A 25,251-nucleotide genomic window follows, 5' to 3' on the forward strand; every position below is an offset into this window, starting at 1 on the left:
CTTTTTTTAGTTTAAAAAAAAAGCCCCTCTTTGATTTTCTTATAAAAACAAACGTTTCAATAATTGTTGTCATCCCACCCAGCCTGTACCCCACCTCCCTCAGTGCTGCAACATGTCTTGTTGCACTCCCTACCTGACCGGTCCTGAAACCCACCCCCTACCAAAAAAAGACACAGGTTGATAAGACTTTGACCAACAGGATTAGAATATGAAAAATAAAAATGTCCTGGGACTGGCAGAGGAGATCACAGGCCCAATAAGCCAATGAGAGTGAGGGAAACTGTGCTGGCGAGCAGAAGAAGTCCACGATGGGACAGTGAGGAGCAGGCCTTGTTCTGGACCATCATTCCAGTTCCTGGAAGGGGAAAAAGAAAAGGGTGAGAGAGTGAGAGACCATTTCTTCTGCAAGTAAAAGTCAGGAATTCTAAATTTACTTGAGTAAAAGTACAAAAGTATTGGTATCAAAATGCGTTAAAGTACCAAACGTAGAAAGTGCTACTTCACAAGTTTTCAAATTATTAAAACGTATCGAAATCGCAAGTAAAGTAAAAGCACTGAAAAATGGAAATATACTCCAGAAAAGTAAAAATACCTTAACAGTGTACAGTACTTGAGTAAATGTACTATGTTATTTTACACCACTGCCGGTATCTGAACAGGAATAACAACTGACATATTCACCTGGTAGCCATGTTTGCATTTTGCATTGAAAACCCCCGGGTGGCAACGGGCAGGCATTTCATTAACTTCATGGCAAGATGGCCGCCTTGTGAATATGGTCTACTGATGAAGACTGGGGATGCATGACATCTTTCTATATCGTGGCTTGGTAGCCTAGCAGCCCAGTGTTCTCTGATAGTTTTCCTGCAGTGCAGCAGGGCTGTTAGGGCCATTCGCCCCTTAGCCTGTTATGTTACTGTGGTGACTGACAGCTCGTAATAGCCAGAGGGAAAACCTATTAAGACAGAATATCTGACCTCTCTGGCCTTCTGTCACTCATGAACAAAATACCTGTGCGGTGGTCAAATAGAGAACAGGGCTGAAGGACAGAGCTATGGCCCCACAGTGAATTAAGCAGCTGTCAGAAGTACAACATACCTACAGCTAATAGTGAGTTTGACCTCCACTAATTAGACCTGAAGTGCTGTACAGCTAATGTAAGTATCACCAGCAATAAGAAAAGTCAATGCGCCCCTCTTGGACTGATAAGGGCAATGTTTAATGGTGGTGTTGAAACTACCTGAATTTGAGGAGCTAAGAATGTGTTCTCATGCTTAGAATTAGGGAAACAGAGGACCACATGGAGGTATTTGGTATGTGTAGGTATTTTAACCTTCCAAACTAACCTTTGGAATAGTAATATTAGCGCACACTGTATGCTTTTAATGAAAACATTCCCCTCGCATTCCTGTATGCAATAACACAGAGTACTTAAAGTACATGTGCAAACTGTACAATCCTAAAAACATGTTAATGTGTGACATGCCAAAGTATACTGCTCTTTTCTTGACAGCCTCAAGATTAAGAGAGAATACATCATAATAACCTCATAGATAAATGAGTTTTTTATATGCTCAACATTAAAGATTTTTGACAGCCCAAAGGTTTCCATGGCTACAACAGCAGATGTTAAGTTGATGAAGCCAAGGCCATTAAGATTCAGTGGAAAAAAGGTTATTTCTGGAACATTTTTATAGTAGCCTACTTTCATCAAATACACTGGAATTAAGATCCTAATGAAATGTGACTCATTAGAAATGTTCTCACTGACTTATTTAATGTCTTCTACAGTATTAAAGACCTCCCTCTTGCAATCCAACTGTAAGTGTACTCGTATGCATGTTTCTCACCTGAGTCACGGGACACAATGGTTTCGTGCGCTGCTCCATCTCCACCCTCACCCCAGGATCGGATCTCCAGTACTACGTAACCGTTGTCTTTAGGCAATGGCAGACTCACTGACGTCTTCCCCTTGTCCAGAACCTTCAGCGCTGTCTGGCCCTCATGTTTGTACAGAACCTATCATTGAATAGATGGAAAAAGAAACTATGAAATAACTAATCATATTATCAGACAAAGGTAAAGGGTGTTTAAGGTCTCTCCAAAGCATTATCCTCTTAATGCAACTCTATAAAAGTTATATTATTGTTATACCATTATATTATTATACTCCCTATACAGTATAAATCCTGTGTTGTTGTAAAACTATTCTGAAAACATTGTTTGTTTAATCTCTCAAGACAGATTCTGCAAACAATTAATCTTTTAATTCACTTGTTTTTTTTATTGAATGGGTTCCCAGATTGCTGTTTGTTTTACCTTTGTGTGATGCAACACACAAAACTGTCAGGTGTGCACTGTGCAGCTCAGCCCAAATTATCTTTGGGTCTTAAATTGCCATCCTTTATTACCAGCTATAAGATTATGAGATATGTAGCCATATCTACCTTGGATTACAAGTAGCACACTGTAACTTATCAAAAGGGAAACAAAATCAGATACAGTATCGTGGAACCACTGTAAATGTAAATTGTGTAATAGATGTGATTAGTTCAAATACAGCACACTCCAACACTCACTTTGTAGCCCAGTACGGCTGACTCATTGTGCATGGCCTTCACATGGTCCCACCTCACTGTTACCCATGAGCCATCTGTCTTCCAAGACACGTTGCCTGGAGGACGATTTGGAGCTGCGAAGGAAAAAAACACTGAGTTGAATGTATTAATTTCCAAAGAAACACAGAAAGACACTGCAGGTAATAAAAAACGCCTATAAAAAGAAAGAATCTCACCTGGAATGCAATGAAACAAATGATACGATATAACAAATCATGAACTGTTATTTATCAAAATAATGTAATTACATTTACTATATCCATTATCCATAAATGGCTGGATTAGCATAGACTTAGAGATGTGTCTCAGTATAGAGGGTATGCGCGTGACATCATCATCATAGCCAGAAGTTATGCGGGAAGGAACGCCTACTGAGTGGCAAAAAGCGACTTTCTGGCCTTGACAGCCCATATGTCCAAACATAAAAGTTGAGATCTGATTGCATTAAACGACATTAAACAGCGTTAAACTCACTTTGCCACTCACTTTATCACTCGATTTGCCACTCGATTTGCCATTCACTTTATGCATGCGCATACCCTCTATAACTACCACAGAGATAGTGGTATCAGAGCATGTGGTGTGTGAAACGGATTGGGAGCACATCACGGAGCAGAGCGGACAGATTTTGAGAGGAGCGAGTTTTCAAAACAGTTGAAAACTCTTCCACTCCGAGCCACTCTGGTGCCGCTCTTACCAAATGTTGGAGCCTGCCTGGTCTCATGGTCAGACACAGTAAAATCCTCAACACAGCAACGCACGCACACACACACACACACACACACACATTAACACACACATGCACACAGAGTTATGTCACTCAGGGACCCTGTGGGAGGGCGGGGCCCAGGATCAATGGGTTAAACACAGCTAAGGCAGCCATATGAGCAGGAATGGACCGTGGTGTTAACACATCCACAGTTAGCTTCAGGGAGAGGAGTGGTTCCGTCACACTGTCAATGACACCCTAAGTTTAACATCCGGAAACAGACCTGCTGAATTTATTTACATCCCCCAAGGCCGGGGTGGCTAGAAACTGTGTACTTTCCCTCACGCAAACGACAGGCGAACATGACCTCTGGACAGTTGACACAGATTTAGATACATTTAAGCCTGAATAGAGTATATTCAAGGATACATTAACGCAGTTATGAAACTGTGATCATAACCATGAATATGATTGACATTGCATGTCTGAGGTGTTGATCGTAGTCTATCTGTGCATGTGGAAAATGGAAAATGGTGCATTATGTATTTCCTTTTTTTTTCTGACTGAACCACTTTTTCCTAATTTTCATTGGTTAAATATTATTTTAACCAACACACAGACGTAAAGGGTGTACAATAGCCCTGATTTATGCAAAAAAATCTAAAACCTAAAAAATGGAGTTCGGAGGTTTTGGCCAGACAGTGACGATATATTTCTGAACATTAAAAAATAAGGGTAACACTTGCTAAGCTATGTCTATAATGCATTATAGACATACTTATAATGTATTATAATCGGCTTATAACACTGTATAATTATAGTTATAAGAACTCATTAATGCTCATAATGCTATTTAAAGATATTTTGGTGAACGGAAACTGAAGAACAGATGACAGCTTCCTTTATCGCCTATTCAGGAGGCGTAGTTAGAGACTACGGAGCATTCAGAGATTGTCTGGCTTGAGAGATTAGGGGTTCACTGTCTTGCTCAAGGACACTTAGACATGCAGCCAGGAGGAGCCAGGGATCAAACCGGGAACCTTCCAATTCCAATGCTCTATGAATATGAGAGTATATGAGTGTATGTGTGCGTGCATGCGTGCATGTGCCAGGCAGACATACGTGGTCTCCTGGTAGTGACAGTTGCCCGTGGTGACGGGGGTCCAGTGCCGGCACTGTTGTAAGCCAACACAGCCACATGGTAACGAGTGGTGGGCCGAAGCCCTGACACCCGTGCGGTTGTTTCGAGTCCAGCTGTGCGCACTCGGTCTGCCGCTGCCTCTCGCTCATGCTGCCGCCAGTAGCGGATCTATAATGTATGCAAACAAACAAACAAACAAACACACGCGTGTTGTCACCATTCTGCTCATTTAATATCGAACTTGACAGTTGAGGTCCCACACTGTACCTCTTCTGTAAAAGACATTTACAAATTATTGAATTAGACTTTATGTGTTTTCTAATTCCAAATGGCCTCTTGGAAATCAAGCAACGGGTAGGACTGAAAGTAAAACTTTGAGAACAATTCCATCTCATACGAGTAATAGCCGTAAAAGTAATTACATAACCTTGTTGATAGTGATAATAAGGTAGCGGGCTCTTCTTTAATCACCAGAGAGAGACACTGATAGCAACCACTCAACTTTACCAAGATAAACAGCTCCTGTCTCCGCCTGGCATTAAGCTAATAAATCCTTAATACTTTTATTAGGGAGGGAACAAAATACTCAAAGATGATGATGAGGTAAGGAGGCACTACGATGCCTCCATAATTAAACCTAATGCAGTAATTATACTTCAGCAATGTGTCAACTGGATCTAGCCAGATTGAAATGACCCTGTTTTGAAAATGACCCTTTGAAATGACCCCAACTAAGAAGTTTACCCTTGACACAGGATGTGATACACTGGAACAGAATAACATGAAATAGAGGTGATGAAAATAAACAATTATGTTAAGTTTAGCTATATACTATACTATGTAGCACATTTTATATGACAGGCTTAGAATCAATGTCAAAGACAGGATTCTAAAATAAAAGCTATTCCCATTATCCATAGAGCCTAAAAGCTTGCAAAAAGAGATGTTTGGCTACTTTCACACAGACCTCATATCCCCTGAGGATGCCGCTGAGCTGCTGGACAGACTCCCATGACACTTGGATGTCGAAGGCACTCAGGGCTGTGGCGTTGATACTGGATGGTGCCACTGTGGGCTCTGAGGGTGGGGCGAATAAAGGTGTATTACGGTACAGTACATACTGTATAGGGCCCTACCGTGCGCAGTGCCATGACGCTATGCACTATCCGATATTTACGCACAAACGGTATCGTGCAGCAGCATTACCCACTAAATGCAGCTGCACTGAATTAAGTGATTGTGAACGTGATAGTCATTACAATTTTAGTGTGACACAAGGAATTAACAGTCACACAAAAGTGTGATTGTTAATTCCTTGTGTCAATACATTGTGTTTTCATCAGCAGTTGCCAGTTAAGCAAAGACAAATAAAATGTTGTTTGATCTGCGTTTGCTATAACCACACCAAACCATTCAGTTTGATGAATCCAGAACACAAGTGATTGCTGTAATTTTAAGTTCTCAGTAATGTGTGAGTGATAATTTGGTGTATCAAATATTATTTTATTCCAAGGCAATCAATGTCGGACTGCCTCTTCCATGTGCAGAGAGGGAGAGAGTCTACTATAGCACTGGGCATAAGGCACAGTGCAGCCGGCTTTTATAGGCAATGGCACCTGGCACGCTGATTGGTTTTATTAATTACCAACGCATAATGTAAGGGGTAGCGCAGGTGTTTTAGGGATAAGGCTGGTGCCGCAAGATGGCAACACAGCTTCGGGAACACCCTTTGTGCGATGCTAAATTCCCAAATAGTGGGTAGCGTGACTTGGACGCAAGATAGGGCCCATATAATAGTATACTATGGAAGAGGTCAGTAGGAGTTCAGTAGGAGCCATCATGAATCATCATGAAGGTTAATAATTGAAATGGCTCTCAAACTAAGTGAGTCACAAGGTGTTCTACCAGGCCCGCAGGCACTTTTAGATCTTCACAAGGTACAGTATGACATGTCATCTATTAAAGCACATCATACATTTTTGCAGTTTCTTCTGTAAAATGTTACACACTAAATGCAGAATTGTTCCACTGTACCTGCCAGAAGGCTAGACAGGTGTGCAGAATCTTTTGTGAATTAAAAAAGAAACTCAGTCCTGACTTCATGTGCACTTCAATAAATCTGGGCCCTGGCATGTTGTGCCAGTGTGGGAACGACTGGAATTACAAACACACTATTTCACACTGACAAAGTATTTGACAATGACTGTGGTTGTCCTCTCTATGTGGTGGATGCCCTCTTATGGTGTTCCTAAACACTGCATGCAACAAACATGGGTTTAATGATTCTGTATGAAATACGTAACCCAGCAAACTCCCACAGTATATGCACTATGCACAGGAACAACTGAAGTCGAACGTTACAGTAACTCCAAACTTGATCTTGTCTTCTCTGCTTACTTACCCTCCTCAGCCGTATGCACCACAGCGATCTGGCTAAAGGGACCCTCGCCCTTGCGGTTGTAGGCTTTGATCTTCACCTCAAAGGGGATGTAAGGTGACAGGCTCTGGTTGGAGTAGACATATCGTGATGACTCCACATGGGGAACAGACACCACCGTCCATGTCAGGTCGTCCTTCTTCTTAAATGCCAGTATGTAGCCAAAGCCATCCCCATTTTGGTACTCTCTGGCCATCGTCTGGGGGATTCAAGAAAATGTAATAGCAGTTTAGATGTTTTTTGAGGAGCCATTTACATGGCACATTTCACAATGCCACGCTCCACTGATTCAGCGCAGCACTCATGCTGACACCCTCTGATACACTCACCGTCCAAGTGATGATGAGCTCATTGCGGTCCCCTCCTCCTCCTCCTAGTCCACTCGGGGCCACTGTGGGAGCTAAGGGAGAGATAATGTGTGTGCACAAATATAAAACCATAGGTTTGGCCAACAGACATTATGCACATTCACTGTCTGCTCCAGTATATGCAAAAGCAATGTGTTCCTTAATACTCCTGTATTGCCATTTATACATTGTAGTATCAATCAAGTATCCAATAAAATGCTATATAATATACTGTATAACATTAAACATACAGCCTTTTCCAAAAGTTTTACATTTTCCTTGTGTACTTTACAGACTGCAAAGAATAAAGAGAAACAAAGATCAAAACATAAATAAATACATCTATAAAAAGATACCTCCAATTCACTCTCTTCTTCTAAAATGTGCTAATATTATCACCAAGAATCTGACCACAGGCATTTTGATTAACTCAGTCCACTTGACCAAAGCTAGAGTATTATTAATTTCTTTAAGTCGTTTCTTTGTGAGCTTGTAGATCTGATGTTTGGCCAGAATGTTCACCTACTGTTTTGTGACATGCCCCGAATACGGACACTAGGGTTCATGTGGTTAAAAGGGAGGGGAGATAACAAGCGTCACATAGTGTCACATCAGTGGCGACAGTTCAGAAAAAAAGCAACATGTCATGTTGCCATACCTTAGCAACAGACATGAAATGGCAACATGACTAGTGTCTTGCACGTGCAAGACTTAGCGACAGGCATGAATGATACATTTATTTTACGAAGTACATTCTATTCCCCCCCCCCCCCCATTTCTACGGTTTCTTGGGCTGGATATGGCAGCCTGGAACGGCTGTTCAAGAAAGTGCAGATAAACTTGGCATGTTAGTAAACGTGCCACAATTAACAATATTAAATGAATTGCACCTGTGCAGCTGACCTGCGGAACCTGGGAATATACCATTCTGTCAAGATGGGGAGAATAAAAGTGTGGAGAATATAATTATAATACCTTGTTAAAGTGACCATTTTGTTAAATTTTGCATTTGTAGTTATTTTATTGTAATTTAACAACATAATAACCAGCACAGATAGACAAAGAGACATTCATGGATTTATATAAAAGTAACTTTTATTTCCCCCCCTGGACCCAGGGTATGGCAGCTGCATACCCCTGCCATACCCAATTCTCTCATTTGCAAATCCCGCCCCATTCTGCCCTGTTACTATGGTGGTACAAATGACCCTGGGCAGATTGTTTTTATAGTGGCAGTGAATGGGGGGAGAGGGTATTTTCATTGCCTCATTATTGCAATTTAAAGTACCAAAGAAAAAACATCTAGGTGATATTAATAAAAAGGGAAGACAAAGGTACAGTAGTTACATTGCAAAACAGGGGGTTTCCCCCGAAAATATATGTTTTAATTTGTTTAATCCCAGTGGGACAGAATCACCATTGCAGATTATTTTATAGTGGAAGTGGATGGGGAAAAAAGATTGTTCATAGCCTCATTACAGCTATATAAAGTACCAAAAAAAACACATCTACGTGATATTAATAAAAAGGGAAGAAAAAAGTACAGTAGTTACATAGCAAAACAGTAGTTTACCCCCGAAAATATATGTTTTAATTAGTTTAATCCTCTGGATCAGACAGAGAAGATAAATAGAAAGAGAAAGCGCAGTGCATTTTGGGTAGGAAAATGACAGCCAGCCTACAGTTCTCCTCACATAATAGGCTGGCTTTTGTAATTCTGCCCATTTAAAATATATGTACCCAATCGAAACTCTTAGTTACATTGATAAGGTCCATGTGAACTAATTTGTTGAAGCTTATTCATTATAATGAGCGAAATCGCGCCGCCGTACTGCACGCTCTCCGTGCCGCGCAGAGCGGACCGTTGTTGAAAGCCTGAAGCAACATTCTCTCACTGCACAACTCCACCCCCGATAGCAAAAAGTGAATGATTTTTTCTGGTTGGCCAATCAGGGAGTCTCAGGGACCAATCAGAAGGCTGACAAACGGTCCATTGACGCCTCTGTGTCACATCCTTATTGCCATGGTTCCCTCACCTGCTTGCTGGGTACGGATGGTGTGTGAGGGCATGCTGGGCTCTCCGCTGCCCAGGATGTTGCTGGCGATGACCTGGAACTCATAATCCATCCAGGGCATCAGTCCAATCACACGGGCCGACTCTGCATTGCCCTCGATGTTAACAGGATCTAACGGGAGGGGGAAGGCAACCATTAAGCACACTAACTCACACCTGCAGTTGCAGTACTGGTAGGAAAGCAGTCTGACTCAAAGTAAGAGTCAGACATAGACACACAACATGCATTTAGACCCTCCAGAAAAAATTGAAAATCCTTGATTTTCCTACACCCTATTGGTTCTCAAAGTGAGGTATGGTATTGGTTCTCCCAGCGGTCCTTTAGGGGTCCCCAGCAAAACGTATTCACCTCTTTCCGCGGGAATTTACTGGAGATTTTTTTTGCACCACACTTCCGGTTAACAGCAGACATACAAGCTCACGTCGCGTCGCAGATGCAGCCATTGTGAGCTTGTAGATCACACTCGGCTGCGGCGCCGGAAGCTCCGTGCAACTGGGTTATGGTTGAGAGCGAACGGGTGGAGCGAAGATTTTATAACTTTATGCGAAAAAGTGCGGGGATTGTGAAATCAAGTGATCAGCGGCATTTGGCTGATTTTGCTGGGAAATTATGCAATAGCATAATCACGTTTTTCTGGAGGGTCTAATGCATGTGTACAGACACGCATGTACGCATGCACACACACGCACCTGTTCTCATCCTCTTCCACTCGGATGAAAGCGATGATCGTCCCATGATGACATATTTCCCAATGGGACTGTGGTTGTCATAGCCGCGACTCCACCTGAGCTCTACTGACGACTCTGCAACGTTCTTTACCACCAGTCCTCCAGGGGGCCCTGGAGGGCCTACACACACACACACACACACACACACACACACACACACACACACACACACACACACACACACACACACACACACACACACACACAAAAGGTTACTGCATAAGATCACAAAAGACACCATTTGCTTATTCACAACGTGTAAGCCAAAGGTCTTCAACAGGGGGTCCGCGACCCCTAGGGGGTCCGCGGAGGTACTGCAGGGGGTCTGCGAAATTGTTGCTTGGAGAAAAAAAAACAAAAAAAACCCATAATACTGTATTTCTAAATATTTTTTGTAAACCTTTCCCACATGTCTTATGTTCAAAATAATGAACGTATGTTCCATATCCCCATAAGTTTGGGGGTCCCTGGCCTGAAAACGTTGAAGACCCCTAGTGTAAGCTGTATCTGTTCCAAATTCCTTATTAAATAACAGATGTGTTAAGGGTCTGCCTTACCTCGGACCACCAGTTTGGCAGAAGCAGAAGAGCTGTCCACCACCGTCTGAGCCGTACAGCTGTACAGTCCTGCCTGGCTCAGCTGGCCATTCACTATCAACAGGTCACCTATGGTCTCCTTCTGAAGACACACAGGCAGAGGACAAGAAGGGACAGGTGAGTGAAGACAAGCAAAACAATCCACATAAGAGAGCTAAGTAAAGCCTATTTCAGACTGGGTACAACAGGTATTATCAGTTTTAGACATGAAATGGCAGCATATGTAATGGATACCCGATCTCATTCGAGGTTTAATTCTGTCTGGTCTGGTGCTCAGGTACCATGGAACTTTCCATGACCAAATAGTAAATTGAACCAGGCATGGAGTCTCCCTTTATCTGTTAAAACCCTAACTACTACAGTGTTACTGTCCACAATGACTCCCATCATCCAATCATGGGTATTATTTCAATGGAGTCTACTTCAACTGTAGTACAGTGCATTTCACTATCAGTATTGTGCCCACTCCAACAAAAGAACCCCTAAAGAAGGGCCTCGTTCACACAAAAGTCTGCTTACTCCATCTGTCCATGTCGCAATCCACAAATTATCATCCCATTAAAAAACATTTCCTCTAGAGTAGTACTATGATACTCACTCCTTGCACACGATGGAAGGGCCCAGCAGGATTCTCCAGGTCCAACAGGACCCCATTGAGGGCCCAGGTGAAGGTCAGGTCCATGGTGGGGTCGTGGGAGGCGTGGCACTGCAACGTGACATTGTCCCCCTGATTAATGTCAGCGTTGGAAGGGGCCAGGGTGATCTTGGTGGCGTCTGGACACAAATAGATAGGTCGGGGGGTTAGAGATGGCTGTATGAAAAGAGGTTATTCGCTTGCATGATTTGTGTGTGTGTGTGTGTGTGTGTGTGTGTGTGTGTGTGTGTGTGTGTGTGTGTGTGTGTGTGTGTGTGTGTGTGTGTGTGTGTGTGTGTGTGTGTGTGTGTGTGTGTGAGTGGGTGCGCGTGCCCGTGCGTGTCTACATGTGTGTGTGTGAGTGGGTGCGCGTGCCCGTGCGTGTCTACATGTGTGTGTGTTTGTGCTTGCCTGTGTACATGCACGCACGTGTGCGTGCGTGCGTGCCTGTGTACATACACGCATGTGTGCGTGTGTGTGTAACATGCTTTACTAGCTTTGTGGGGACCATGAGGATAGTAAAACCATAAAACATGGACCTAGTGTCTCCACTAGACACTGCCCTAGCCTGAGTGAGAGAGGAATAATAAATAAAGAAACAGAGAGGGGGCAAGGTCATTAGCCGGCAGGATTGTTATTTTCAGTATTAATGAAAGCAATGCCTACAAGTACAAACTAAAGCTTGAAGCCTTTTATTTAGTTGCATGCTGGTGTCGTGTACTGAAAATAGCTGATCTACAGTACTGCATTAGCTCACATCACATTGCATCATGGTCAGTCAGAGATAATAATAGGTTTTAGAACTTGGATGGCTTGCCTTTTGCAAAAGCATCGCTGTTCATGACTACCTATCAGGAGGTAGTCTATAGTCACGGTTGGACAATGTGATTATAGGGTAAGTGTTCATGTCGAATGAGCACATTGTGGAGAAATGGGCTTCCAAATGGCACTGCATGTTTAATTATGCTGAAACTAAAACGCATCAAAATGCAATGCGACTTTCTTTTTCTTCACACTGAGCACTGAGAGTGGGAGGGGGATCTAGGATCAGCATAGAACGCTGTACAGCAGTAGAATGGAGAGTTAAGAACAACTTTGAGAGTGTGGAGTAGGATTCTGCCACTCTCTCTGACACTATCACCCCAAAAAGTGAGGTGCATATTCTTTCAGAATTTCATGAATTGTTCTTAGAAAATAGTGAATATTTTAGAGTTATGGTTACAATTAGTACAAATATGGGTTAGGGTTAGTTTTACGATTAGCCTGTGCATGCATGCATGGGTGGGTGCGTGGGTGTGTGTGTTAGTGTGTGCGTGTGTGCATCTAACCTCTAACAGACAGATGTCCAGTGCTGTTTGCTTTGCCCAAGTAGTTTTCAGCAAAGCAGGTGTATTTGCCCTCATCAGCTCTGCTGATGTTATGGATCCACAGAACTCCATCTGGAGTCACCGTCACCCTGGCAAAGACGAAAAACTAAGGTTTTCAAAAATGTCCAGAGAAGCATTTTTCCATTGTGAATTTGTCATGATCAGCGGGTGTATGGATCTAATAATAATACAGACCTTTGTAGAGTACTGATTATTTTCAATTAGTCATGTTTCTTTTTGTGCCTTTTTTTAAATAAATAAATACATCTTTAAAGAAGTTGCATTTTGGCATTGATGGGCTGATTCAAGCATTTGGAAAAACAGCGTAGGTTGGATGTACGCGCACTTAACAGGCAACCCAAAAAGCTGTGACTCAGCTGCATTAATTTGCACAAGTAAGTTGCACGGTGCACTCACCATGAAAAGACAATATAAGCCTTCAGGTGCACATTGGAGGAAATGGAGGAAAGTAGAGGAGGAGAAAAGAGCCAAATTGAGAGGTAATCTACTATCAACAAAATGCCGTTTGATGCCGTTTTATCAACAGCGTTTTGGGAAGTCAGTTTACTGTAGGAGGGCCCAGGCCAACAGATGTGTACGGGTAAAGTGCTGAATAAGAAGTGGTGCTAGAGTTGCATGACTGTGTAATTATAACGTTTTTGGGATATAGTACAAAATACAGTGTCATGTTGTCTTTGACTACATTTCTCACTTAGGATATTTCACAGTGATAGGATATTTCACAGTGATAAGTTTACACTGAAACACCACATTTTTCCATTTATGATGGTTATGCATTTAAAAAGTAGTGAGTATTGTAGTGACGTTGTAGAGGTCTATGTACTGTATCAGTGCCTAGTAATAGCGAGTGTTTATAGATCCAATAAGCATTACATTATTCTCTATAATTTAATGAACCGTTCTTTTAAATGTTACCACTGAAGTAAAGATATTGACGCTTCTAATATCTTTCATCCATATTTTTGGTGTGGTACTGTACAGTAGATACCTCTAAATGAAATGACCTATATAGAATATATATAGAAACATCCCCATTAATAATTTAAGAACTGTACATACAGTACAAGTACACTGCCCACATATTGTGTTGATTTGTGTTGATTATCATGTTGAACAAAATGAGTTTCAAAAACTTGATTATGACAAATTACAGCAAATTTTCTTATCAAAAATCCAAAGCAAAAATCCCTTTGTTAATCTGTGGTATTGATTGATTGATAGATTGATTGACTACTTTATTAGCAGTTCGCAGAAAAAAGCACCGGAAAGTAGAGTTCAATACAAGGTCTAGCACTATGGCTTGTTTGTTTCCATTGCGATCCATTTGTTCTCAATTAATAAATTGGTAGGATAATAACGACTATGAATAATGACTATGAATAATGACGTTGACAATCTAATACAGTGCAATACCTGCTGCTGTTGGTGAGCAACTCTGTGCCACGGCTCCAGAACAGGGTAGGTTTCGGGGCGGCCCGCGGTCGACATTCCATCATTACCTGACCGCCCCGGGCGGCAGGTACCAGCTTCCTCACTGGGTTCAACCTGAAGTCTGGGGCCTGGACTGGAATGGATGGATGGATGGATGGATGAAGAGAGAAGAGAGATGGGAGAGGGTGCTGTCAGCTCTTTAAAGACCATAATATGGTCCTTATAAGTGGAAGGGAGGGAGGGACAATTCTGGCAACTTTTCTCTGTCAAATTTGTTCAGAGATGTCAAATGTTTTAGGGGACTGAATATTGTCACAAAACCAAGCTTTCAACTTAGCCGTCTAAGTCTATTTTCCTTGGGGTTTTTTTAAGGATAATGTTTTAGAGCAGGGGTCTTCAATGTTTTCAGGCCAGGGAAATCCAAATGCATTATGTTGTGACTGGATTTGTCAGTACTTGGGTATGTGTATTAAATGTTTACTCACTGCAGTCCATCCAGCCCTGCTCACCTACCTTGGACTCTGAGCTCAGCATTGGAATAGATGGTGCCGTGTTTATTCTCAGCTACACACTGGTACATCCCAGAATCTTCCAGGGCCAAGTTATTAATCTTTAGGCGACCCCCATTCACCTCCACTCGGTCCTGGTGTCAGAGGTAGAAGGAAGTGAAGAAGATGAAAGCATGACAAATAGAGAGACAAACTTCAACACAACTTCACCTTGTATGTGTGTGTGTGTGTGTGTGTGTGTGTGTGTGTGTGTGTGTGTGTGCGTGTGCGTGTGTGTGCGTGCGTGCGTGCGTGCGTGCGTGTGTGCGTGTGTGGGTGGGTGTAAAGAAATCACAAATGAGCAAATAGAAATATGTGAACCTGTGTGCTGAGGGGCTGCCCGTTGCGTAACCAGCGGATGGAGGGCCGCGGTTTGCCAGCAGCGACACAGCTCCAGTGGAGCTCTGAGCTGATCTCCACCTCAGAGTCACTCATCACCTGCAGCCAATCTGGCTGGGCTGAGGGATGAGACAAGTGTGGGGGAGAGAGAGAGAGAGAGAGAGAGAGACTTAACACATTAAATGCGGAGAGACTTAACACATTAAATGTAACAGCCAAGATAAAGGTAACACCTTAATGCAGGGGTCTTCAACAGGGGGTCCTCAGAGTTACTACAGGGGGTCCTCCAAATCATTGTGTGATAGAAACTTTTTCTTTTTCTGAGAACTTTAGCCAAAAATAGCTGAGCTTGTAGATCGGCTATTTTCGGCTAAGAGGTTTGGTGTAGAGGGTAAAAAGAGCAGACTAAGTACAGAGTGAAAAGTGAAGTTGACGGTTCAAGTGGTTAAATATCTGAAAACACAAATTGACATGATTCCAAAATACACTGATGATTGTGCTATCAAACGATGAAACTATATGGAATCTATGAAAAGGTTGTGGGGGTCCCTGCTTCATCTCTCTCTCAACTAAGGGGTCCTTGGCCTGAAAACGTTGAAGACCCCTGCCTTAAAGAGGTGGTGCCATAGTTTTGTACTTTTTCTGGTTTTCATGTGTCTAGGAGGTTGACAATACTTCATTAGACCCACTGGTGTGGTTGTTATGAGCAACTATGTATTCCCTTTGTATTTGTTTTTTTCCTGGACGCTGCCACATTGTGGGTCAAAAGTGCCGGTCCAAAACACAGATACAATTACATCATATAATCAACCCCTCCCCTTTTACCATTCACCCAACACTGTGGGTGTGGCCAACTTCAGCTGGGTCACCACCCACCATGACAACCAGGCATACTTAATGAACTGGTGGGTGTGGCCACATAAAAACCTAATTTGAACTCTTTCAGTACACTTTTTTGGAAAAAATCTTCCTCCTAGTATAATCATAATAGCTGATAATCATGTTTTAGAGGCGGAAAAAATCATGGCACCATCTTTAATGAATAAAATATACTGTACAGAGCATATTTAAGGTTTAAGGGTAATGTGTAATGTTTAGGCCCACCCAACCTCAACATAAGGTAAAGAACAACCAAGTGGGGTGGCACAGTGGCCCACCTGTAAGAGTGCATAGTGCATTCCACGTAAATAAGACTCGGGTATGATGAATCGGACTCAGGGCTAATAACCTATTAGAGAGGATCGGAGAACCACCTCTGCTTCATTTTTGCCGAGCCGAACACGACAGCTATGTAGACAAAAACTCAATGTAATTTACAGCAAAACATTGCTCTCAAGAATGTTTTTGAAAACATTTGAAGCAAGAAATACACAATGACAATACAATATGCAGTAACCCGAAAATGTATTCTATTTGATCAGCACTTCCTGTTGTTTTCCGAGGCGACACGTTGCACTGGACACATTGTGACCTGGCATAAATTAATGGACTACTTTCATTACTGTAAGCAATGAAATCCTTTGTTTTGATACTTTTGGGTCAATTTATTAATTTCTTAATTAAGTAGCTGTGTAATGAGCGGGATAATTAGAGCCCTCCGCTTCGCGTCCGGATCTAATCATCCTGTGGGGGTTTATTTCTCAACAATGACTGGCTCACCATCAATTATTATCCCTTAAGACTGTGCTTTTATTGGGGGTTAGGGTTAGGTGTATGGGAGTGTGAAGTAGGTGTCTATCTAAAGTAGATGAGCTAATCTCTTCCCACATGACAATGCCACCATCTGCAGGTCACCGAATGGTATTATGAACCCAAAAATGAGGTAGCCATTTGTTACACTATCCCAACACAACTGCACACTTGATCAGAGAGTGTGGAAACTTGTATCTGCATAAAGTGTCTTGACATGGGGTCTAGGCATAACAGGAACAGCTTTAGTTTGTCTCAGTCTAGTCGACAAATCAATACCAACAGGTGGAATTAGTTGGGCCATGTTTTGGGGGAGATTGTGCGTATAGAGGTATAACAGCGGTGCCTCCCTCTTGGCCACAACAAACACATCTGGCGGTGTTTGCGGGTGGGAAACCGCAAGGGACCACGTCCTTGTCACTGCATTAGCGACCCCTGCTGTTTGGTCGGGCACCTTGTGTATTGTGGTGAAAAGCTGCAGCTGGCAACCCCATGCATATGGGATTAGGCACAGGATTGTCTACACCCTATCCAGCCCAACAGTGGGTGGGCTGGCAACGTCAGGGACCGCAGTACACATGGGGAATTGGCAATGACTAAATTTGGAAGAGTGGAGAATGGAGAAAATCAAAAACGAAATTCATGTTTTGGATCCATCATTTGGTGTATTGTGTCAGGCAGGCATATGCACACAGAGCTAACCAATGCCCGAGCATCTGCCCGATTGTCTTCATAGGACAAAGTGCCCTGTATATTTCTATAATTCATTTCTCTCTTTCTGAACTGAACCACAGTTACTTACTGTGTACCGCTCTCATTCAATACAAAAGCTGTTTGCCTGGCTTTAGGACATGCCTAGCATGTCCTGTCCGTCCCATGCACAGCACACGTGTTTGACATTAGTGACTGTAACATTTATATTGTAGGAGTCGATGGACAATGACATGTACTGTACTCTAGTTGGACATTCGTAAAAGTATGTGTAAATGTGCCTGTGAATGCAATCAATGCATGACATGTTGATGTTCTCGCCCCACCTTGCACAGTGATGCGCCCCTGGTGCATGTCACTTCCCTCTGAGTTGTAAGCTTCGCACTCGTACGTGCCCTCGTCGTCAAACGACAGGTCAGGCAGGGTGAGGATGGGGCTCTCTGCACTGGCCCCTGCCTTGGCAGGGAGCAAGCCATCCACCTTCCTCCAACGCAGCTTTGGGATTGGACTGTGGAGTGAAGTGTTTGGGAAAGTGGTGGGTGGGATGGATGGATGGATTGATTGTGAGGGAGAGAATAGAGTTGGAAACAAGATAATATGCAGAATAAAGGGAAGCAAAGGGTTTGCAAAAAAAAAGAAGGACAAAGTAAGGTTTCTGAAAAATGTTTGGACTAAGAACTTACTTTCCATATGCAAAGCACTCTAACTGGGCAGTGTGTCCTGCGAGTGCATAAGTCTCTGCCGGGAAACGCACTTTGATGCTCGGAGCTGACTTCCTGGGATTTGCTATTGTGAAGGGAATGTATAAGGTTACTTATTAAATCACATTCGGGTTGTAAATGTAATATACTGTAGATTGCTGGAGGGTTGAAAAAAATGTCTTGTGCATTCGTATCCAGACAAGTCAAAAGTTATTAACAATAATGCTCCGGTAGTATGAGAAGCATTTGTCACCACGGTTCAGTGGAAAAGGTCATTCTAATATACTGTTGGGTACATAACTCATTGTTAAATAAGATCTTTATCTGGACCAACCAATTTTCTGTTCAGCAACATTCTCATCATTCGTAAGTGATAGTTTTCAAGTCAGTACTTTCTCCTCTCTACTGATAACATGTTTCTGTTGTTTCTAGATGTACTGTAGGCTATGACTCTGCAGAAGATAGAGGCTTGTCCTTGTCCTGCTACCAGATCAGTTTGCCGTCTGACTATTATCGCCGCTGACGTGCGGAAACCTTGTATGTCCAAAACTATCACTTTTCATGAAATGTAAAAAAGAACCTGTGTTCCAATGGATACGATGTACTGGTGTAGTGGAGGGAATATAGTTATGATGAATCTGTATGCTGATTCTGTTGTTGTTCACTTAGGTTCATCCAGGTGTGTCGGCCAGAACATCACCATACAGTAGGCCCTTATTCCAGATGTTACTAGAAAGGACACATTTTTGTCCTTTCTAGTAACTTTTTTTTTTCTGCTCTCCTTTGCAGCAACACACACAGCCCAACAAATAATAGTGTGTATGTATGAGTGGTTTATGGCCATTATGGACACATACAGACACTCTAGTTTGGAGCAGGCTCAAACAAACTGAATTAGCGACTTAATGAACGACTCTTAATACTTCTATTCAAACAAAATATAATATGCATGTGTATACAGAACATAGAACAGGTTCAGCTATAACACATTAGATAAAATGCTGCAGCAGCAACGGAAATGGCCTTATTTGTCCTTTCCTTTCACAGGTCAATTTGAGTTCTTCCCAAAATGAGAACATGTTTTTCTGTAAAGGTTCATTAAACATCTTATGTCTTTCTCACAGAATAAGACAGAGGCACTGTAGTACTTATGCCTGCCTTAACTACTGTATGTTTCCTGGTACCCCCACACGGGCGGCACTGTCTCAAGGCCATTTACCGTAGCATATAGTGGTTGGTACCGTTGAGAACCTTTCTGACCCCACAGACATCTGTCAACGGTGCCAGAGACTCCCCTTCCGCATCCAGCGAGTTCCATATTCGAGAGAATCGTATATTAGGACAGCTCATCCTGCATTCAAATGTCTCTGCCATTTTGTGCTTTGACCTCTGTTCATGAACAGATGTGATTAAACCTTCTCTGTTTTGACGCTTAACTTATTTCTGAGTTCATCTATTCCTTGATACAAGGTGTTTCTCCAGTCCTTTGTGAATTTTCTCCACCACAATGGACATACAAGGTTTCTGCCTGACAGCGACAATACCATTACTGAATACAGAACAGTCTCCTGCAGGGCCGTCTGAAATAATTATGTTGTCTAAAAATCTCTGTCTATTTGGTCTGTGAGATGTGTTTATTCTGCAAGGTCCTTGATAACGATCCAGTTTATTTCTTCACAACCAACAACTGGTGATGTATAGGCACTCTTTTAAAGTTATCCATCTTTCTGTAAAATTGATCTTATCTTATCCATCCACTCGAAAGTCTTTTGCACTCACTGGCTTGCTTTGTGCTAGTGTAACTAGTCTATGACTCACAAGAAAAAAATGCAATTGTTTCGGGGGTTGAACATACAGTATGTGGGTTCTAATGTTGTGATACAACCACACACAAACGCAAATACGCACATGCATGCACGCACGCACGCACGCACACGCACGCACACTCATACACACACACAGTCGCGTACCGTCTGCCATGACAGTGAGCTGATTGGCCTTGCTGAACGTGCTCTTGGTGCTGATGTCCAGGTTGATGGTGGTGAAGCAGAAGTAGCTTCCCGTGTCATTAGGCTCCGCCTTGGCCAGGTACAGGTTCCCTGTCACCTGGGAGACGAACCACCTGCCGTCCACCGGCTTGATGAAGTTGGGAAACTCATTAATGAACCAGCGGTAGGACAACGCTGGAGAAGACAGGAGGGAGTTATTGTACAACTTCTTTATTTTATAGAACAATTTGATGGTATTGTATAAGTCTTACAGAGCTATACAATGGTGCTCTTCTTAGGTGTAAAGCAGTGGTTCCCAAACCAGGTCGTGTCCCAAAAGAGAGACGTTAGCCGGGAACTAGTGAAAATAGTAGATCTACAAGCACATAACGCGTCGCGCCACGTTGCGAGCTTGTAGATCGTCTATTTCACGACTTCTTAATTATTATATATTTTTTTTAAATGGAATTTCATGTTTGTTTGTTCATTATAAAAATGTATTTTAATCTTTTTTTTTTTTTTTTTTTTTTTTTATCGAGTCGTGAACCATAAAAGAATTGGTCAATTTGGGAAACAGTTAATGGGGTAAAGAACGGTTCAATGTGATTGTTAGGCTGAATCGTTTATTTCACAAAAATGTGTTATGAGCAATTTTTAAGCATTGTTTTTGGATGCAGTGGAGAGCTCTCGGTACCTGGGTAATGGGGAGGGGGCTGACAGGCCAGGAAGGTCCCCACACCCTCGTATGCCGTCTGGGGACTCCTGCTGTCTGGAGGGAAGTCATGGAGGTCTGAAGAGAGAAAACAGATTAAGAACTTAGAAGAAAATAAGGATGTAAATACTAAGAAAGCAATCACATGCATTTGCGAGGAAAATCATTAAAAGTGTATTATTGACCAGTTTTAAAGTTGATTTACAACACAAATCGATAAAACAGGCTCAGATCCTAAAGTGACTGAAACCAGTTCTTGACATGGGCAAAACATTATCAGGTGCTTCCATTACACAGTAATGGGCCAAACACAATAAAGACCAAATGCGTCAATGCTGCAGAAAAACAAGATGACCCCACCATCTGTTGTCACTTACAGCCAAATTTAAGGTTGGCAGCACGGCTGATGATGGTGCCACAGCGGTTGATGGCCAAACACTGGTAGGAGCCTCCATCTCGGTCATGCTGAGGGTTGCTGATCACCAGGGTTCCTGCGACCAGAGTGTAGCGAGGATCCAACCCCAGGGGGACCTCAGTGCCATTCACACGCCACCTAGAACCCCCCCAAAAAAGGGTTTACTTAGGTAAAACTATCAATACTGCAATGTAGAAATACTCTGTTACAATCCAAATATACTTGAGTAAAAGTACAAAAGTATTGGCATCAAAATATACGTTTTTATATAACCAGCTATTGTCTGTCATTGACGTATAAGCCTATACACCCCCTGGACATGACGCTAGTATGTCACAGGTACTTACCTCAATCTAACCCGTATGTGTAACATTTATTAAAATCTGTTGAAGCTCACAACGTGTGTGTGACTGCGTGTGTGTGTGTGTGTGTGTGTGTGTGTGTGTGTGTGTGTGTGTGTGTGTGTGTGTGTGTGTGTGTGTGTGTGTGTGTGTGTGTGTGTGTGTGTGTGTGTGTGTGTGTGTGTGAGTGCATGTGTGTGGTATGAGTGCTTTACTGACCTATAGGTGGCAGCAGGGTTAGCTCTGGCTTGACAACTGAGTGTGACCTTGCCCTCACTCAGGCCTTCTGGGTAAACCAGACCAGTTGGCTGCTCCTCAAACACCGGCCCACTGTCATGACCAGACACGCACACGTCTCCGCCTGGCAACACAGCAAAGCAGCTGGTCAAAAAAACAACAATAAGCCAGCAGGTTCTCAGCCATGAGCTTCTATAGCATTGCGATTAAGATATCGTTTTAAAATCTTTCGCAAAAGTGAGAGCAGAAGAAGAGAGAAAGAACATGAGAAAGAGACACAGGTGAGAAACGCACAAGATCACACTGTTCTTCTGAAGAGGAGGAGAAGGAGGGAAGGAGAATGGTGAGAACACCTTTCAGTGCAGCGAGAGGAGGAGAATGTGTTGATTAGGGTGGAGGCAACAGGTGGAGAGCAGGGAGATGTCAGGATTAGAGGGAGCGGATAAGGGGGGGTAAAATGGAAAGAGTGAGATAGAAACGAATAATTGGGTTTCTTCAAGGTGGAGATTAAACAAGGAAGATGAGAGAGGAGCGAAGGCTACTTTGGAGAGGAAGTGTATGAGGTGGGAGAGAAAATGTTAATCTCAATAGCTCAACAGCTCAATAGTTCCAATATTATATTATTTTATTTGACAAAAAATATATATACTCCACGTACTCCACTTATAAATTAATGAATAATCGAGAATGACATAATACATTTAGAGAGAGAGAGAGAGGGGAGAAAGAGAGAGAGACAGACAGACAGACAGACAGACAGACAGACAGACAGAGATAATTGTGGCAAACCATCAAGACGAAATCAGAAAACATCTTAATTAAAATATTTTGAAATCATGTCTCTAATCCACAAAGCACAATTCCTGAGTAGTCATTATCTTGTTTATCCCGGAAAAACCCAAGGCTTTAACTCACAACCATAGACACCAATCAGGACAGAGATTTCTAACAGAATACAAGTGACAAACAAGTGAAATTGAAAGTGATGAAATAAATAAACAAATGAGCTGACAAAATTAGAATTGGAATCACATTTTAAATTGATAAATGGGTACTCTCTCCTCCTGACTGGATGAAATTGGTGACCCACTTGAAAATGTATTTGGAGTTTACTAAAAAGCAGGAGAGGCAGAGAGACCTGGCTGGGCTGCATGGGCCAGGCTGTTGGAGGTAGAGACTAAGAAGCAAAACTAGAGTTTGAGAAACATCTGTGATATATTTGTGTGGCATAGTAGGCCTATTCAGAAAATCCATCCATCATACGCAACAAATTGAGCTCCTCTTGCAGATGCTCATGGTCTGTGTACTTGCACAGGTATGCATTTATGCATGTGTACATGTATGGTATACACAAGGGGGTACAATTGAGATGCAGTGCACCTCGGCTTAGTGATGCATTGCATCTACGTAAAGCAGGCTGCTGCTATGGACTGTTTTGTCATTCCACTCTCTGTCTCCTACTCTCACTCAATACCTTGGAAAATGACATTCAAGTATATTGCTGCAGTTCCAAAACATGTAATTATAGAGAGCCATACAGATCGTGACAGTAGTATATTGTCAAGACATTATTAGAATCAATAATGCATATTGATTCTGACAGTGAGGCAGACTCTGAGAGCAGCTCACAGTCTCTGATTTTTCAAAGAAACACAAGAAACATGTTTGTTGTGTGTGTGTGTGTGTGTGTGTGTGTGTGTGTGTGTGTGTGTGTGTGTGTGTGTGTGTGTGTGTGTGTGTGTGTGTGTGTGTGCGCGTGCGCGCATGTGCACGTGCGTGTGTGTGTGTGTGTGTGTGTGTGTGTGTGTGTGTGTGTGTGTGTGCGCGTGTGTTTTTGAAAATGCTTGTATACTTTTGTGCCTCTGAGTCATTGACATGAAAGTTTATTCTCTTCTACCTTGCTTTCATGCACGTGTGCCTGCACATGGATGTGTTGAAGTAGGTGCATACTGTAAGTGTGTGCGTGCATGTTATTCAGCCCACCATCGACAGATAATGAACAGCTTTCTCTGTAAAACGTGTTGTGCCCAGGGGGCTCTGACTATGCATGACTGCACATTTCAGTACTTTTTTGGCACGGCCTGTTAATTTCAGCAAACCTCGGCTGCAACCTCATTGCCATCTATCATTCATGGGAATGGTGAATTTCACTGTAAAGAGCTCCAATGCAAAAGGGCATCGCAGAGAAAATCGAAGTCCTCCTTCTACCTGCCTGTCTAAAACAACAATCATGAAATTTTAATCAGTCCCCCCAACCATCACTACTGCCCCACCGCCCCATGTGCCACACCCTGAGTTTTGACACACACGGACGCGCGCGCGCGCGCACACTCACTCACACACACACACACACACACACACACACACACACACACACACACACACACACACACACACACACACACACACACACGTGCGCACATACTTAAACGTGGCACATCAATCACACCCAAACTGATATTTCTAGTACAATGGTAGGCATGTGTGCCTGCTAGTGTGTGCTTTCAGACTGATGGTTCTTGGTTTACTTATGATCCTAGATAAAGATGACTATTTCCATGCATGTAATGTATTACCTTGTGTTGTGTCCTTGCTTACTGTAAGTCTAGGATGACCATATTTTCAGCCGCTCAAACCGGGACGTGACCCACTGTTGCCTAAAACCAGGACCCTAAAAGCAATGTGCACGTTACCGCGCACGCACGTGCCCATTCTCTAACATTTGTGCACGCGCACATACACCCAGGGTTGCATACAGGCAGTGAGTGATTGACAAACAGTCTCAGCATTGAATTCATACACGCAATGAATTTGTTCGTGTTTTGTGATTGGTTAGGTGAACATGTTTTCATGAAAAGAACATGATAAATGTCTATGCAACCACTGAAAACAGCTATTCTGGCGAAAACCGGGACAATTTTGTAGTGAATGTTGAAAACCGGGACATATTAGTGTTTTAGAGATATTTGTCGGGACACGCAGCTTGAAAGCGGGACAGTCCCGGCCAAACCCGGGACATCTGGTCACCCTATGTAAGTCACTATGGATTATAAGAGCATCTGCTAAATGCCTAAATTGTAAATGTGCATGTACTTACCAATGGCATAGCTGAAAGCCAGTGAGCTCAGAGCTAGAAGGCACAGCAAGTGTTCCATGGTGCAGAGTCACACCAGGGTTAGAACTGGATCACAAAGGGACCAGAATGGGATGTGGTCACACCTGGTGGCAGACCGGCTGTCTGATCAGTATCTGTGGAAATAAAGTACAAATCATTTCAATCATTACAGCCAACTAACATTATGCATGTGTGTGTGTGTGTGTGTGTGTGTGTGTGTGTGTGTGTGTGTGTGTGTGTGTGTGTGTGTGTGTGAAATGCAACCCCCCCCCCCCCCCCCCCACCAGTGAACCCATGAACCGTGTGCAGTGGTGTAAAGTAACTAAGTACATTTACTTAAGTACTGTACTT

The 25,251-nt window shown here is 42.8% G+C and overlaps 1 protein-coding gene across 1 annotated transcript; it reads right to left on the reverse strand.

The window, feature by feature from the left end:
- Window positions 1–245: 245 nt before the first annotated feature.
- Window positions 246–24,940, reverse strand: cntn2 (contactin 2; the record flags this gene model as incomplete). The annotated part of the gene is made up of 22 exons (XM_080727856.1): window positions 246–355; window positions 1,851–2,019; window positions 2,580–2,692; window positions 4,450–4,636; window positions 5,436–5,545; window positions 6,870–7,104; window positions 7,235–7,305; window positions 9,289–9,438; window positions 10,017–10,175; window positions 10,613–10,733; window positions 11,250–11,425; window positions 12,614–12,741; window positions 14,087–14,237; window positions 14,618–14,747; window positions 14,974–15,110; window positions 17,718–17,899; window positions 18,075–18,177; window positions 20,063–20,275; window positions 20,775–20,870; window positions 21,170–21,345; window positions 21,768–21,909; window positions 24,883–24,940. 22 exons carry the CDS (start codon window positions 24,938–24,940, stop codon window positions 246–248), a joined length of 3,117 nt encoding a protein of 1,038 aa, XP_080583982.1.
- Window positions 24,941–25,251: the final 311 nt, after the last annotated feature.

The sequence above is a fragment of the Nannobrachium achirus genome (genome assembly GCF_963921795.1).
Source record: "Nannobrachium achirus genome assembly, chromosome: 6".
In the NCBI taxonomy this organism is placed as follows: Eukaryota; Metazoa; Chordata; class Actinopteri; order Myctophiformes; family Myctophidae; genus Nannobrachium; species Nannobrachium achirus.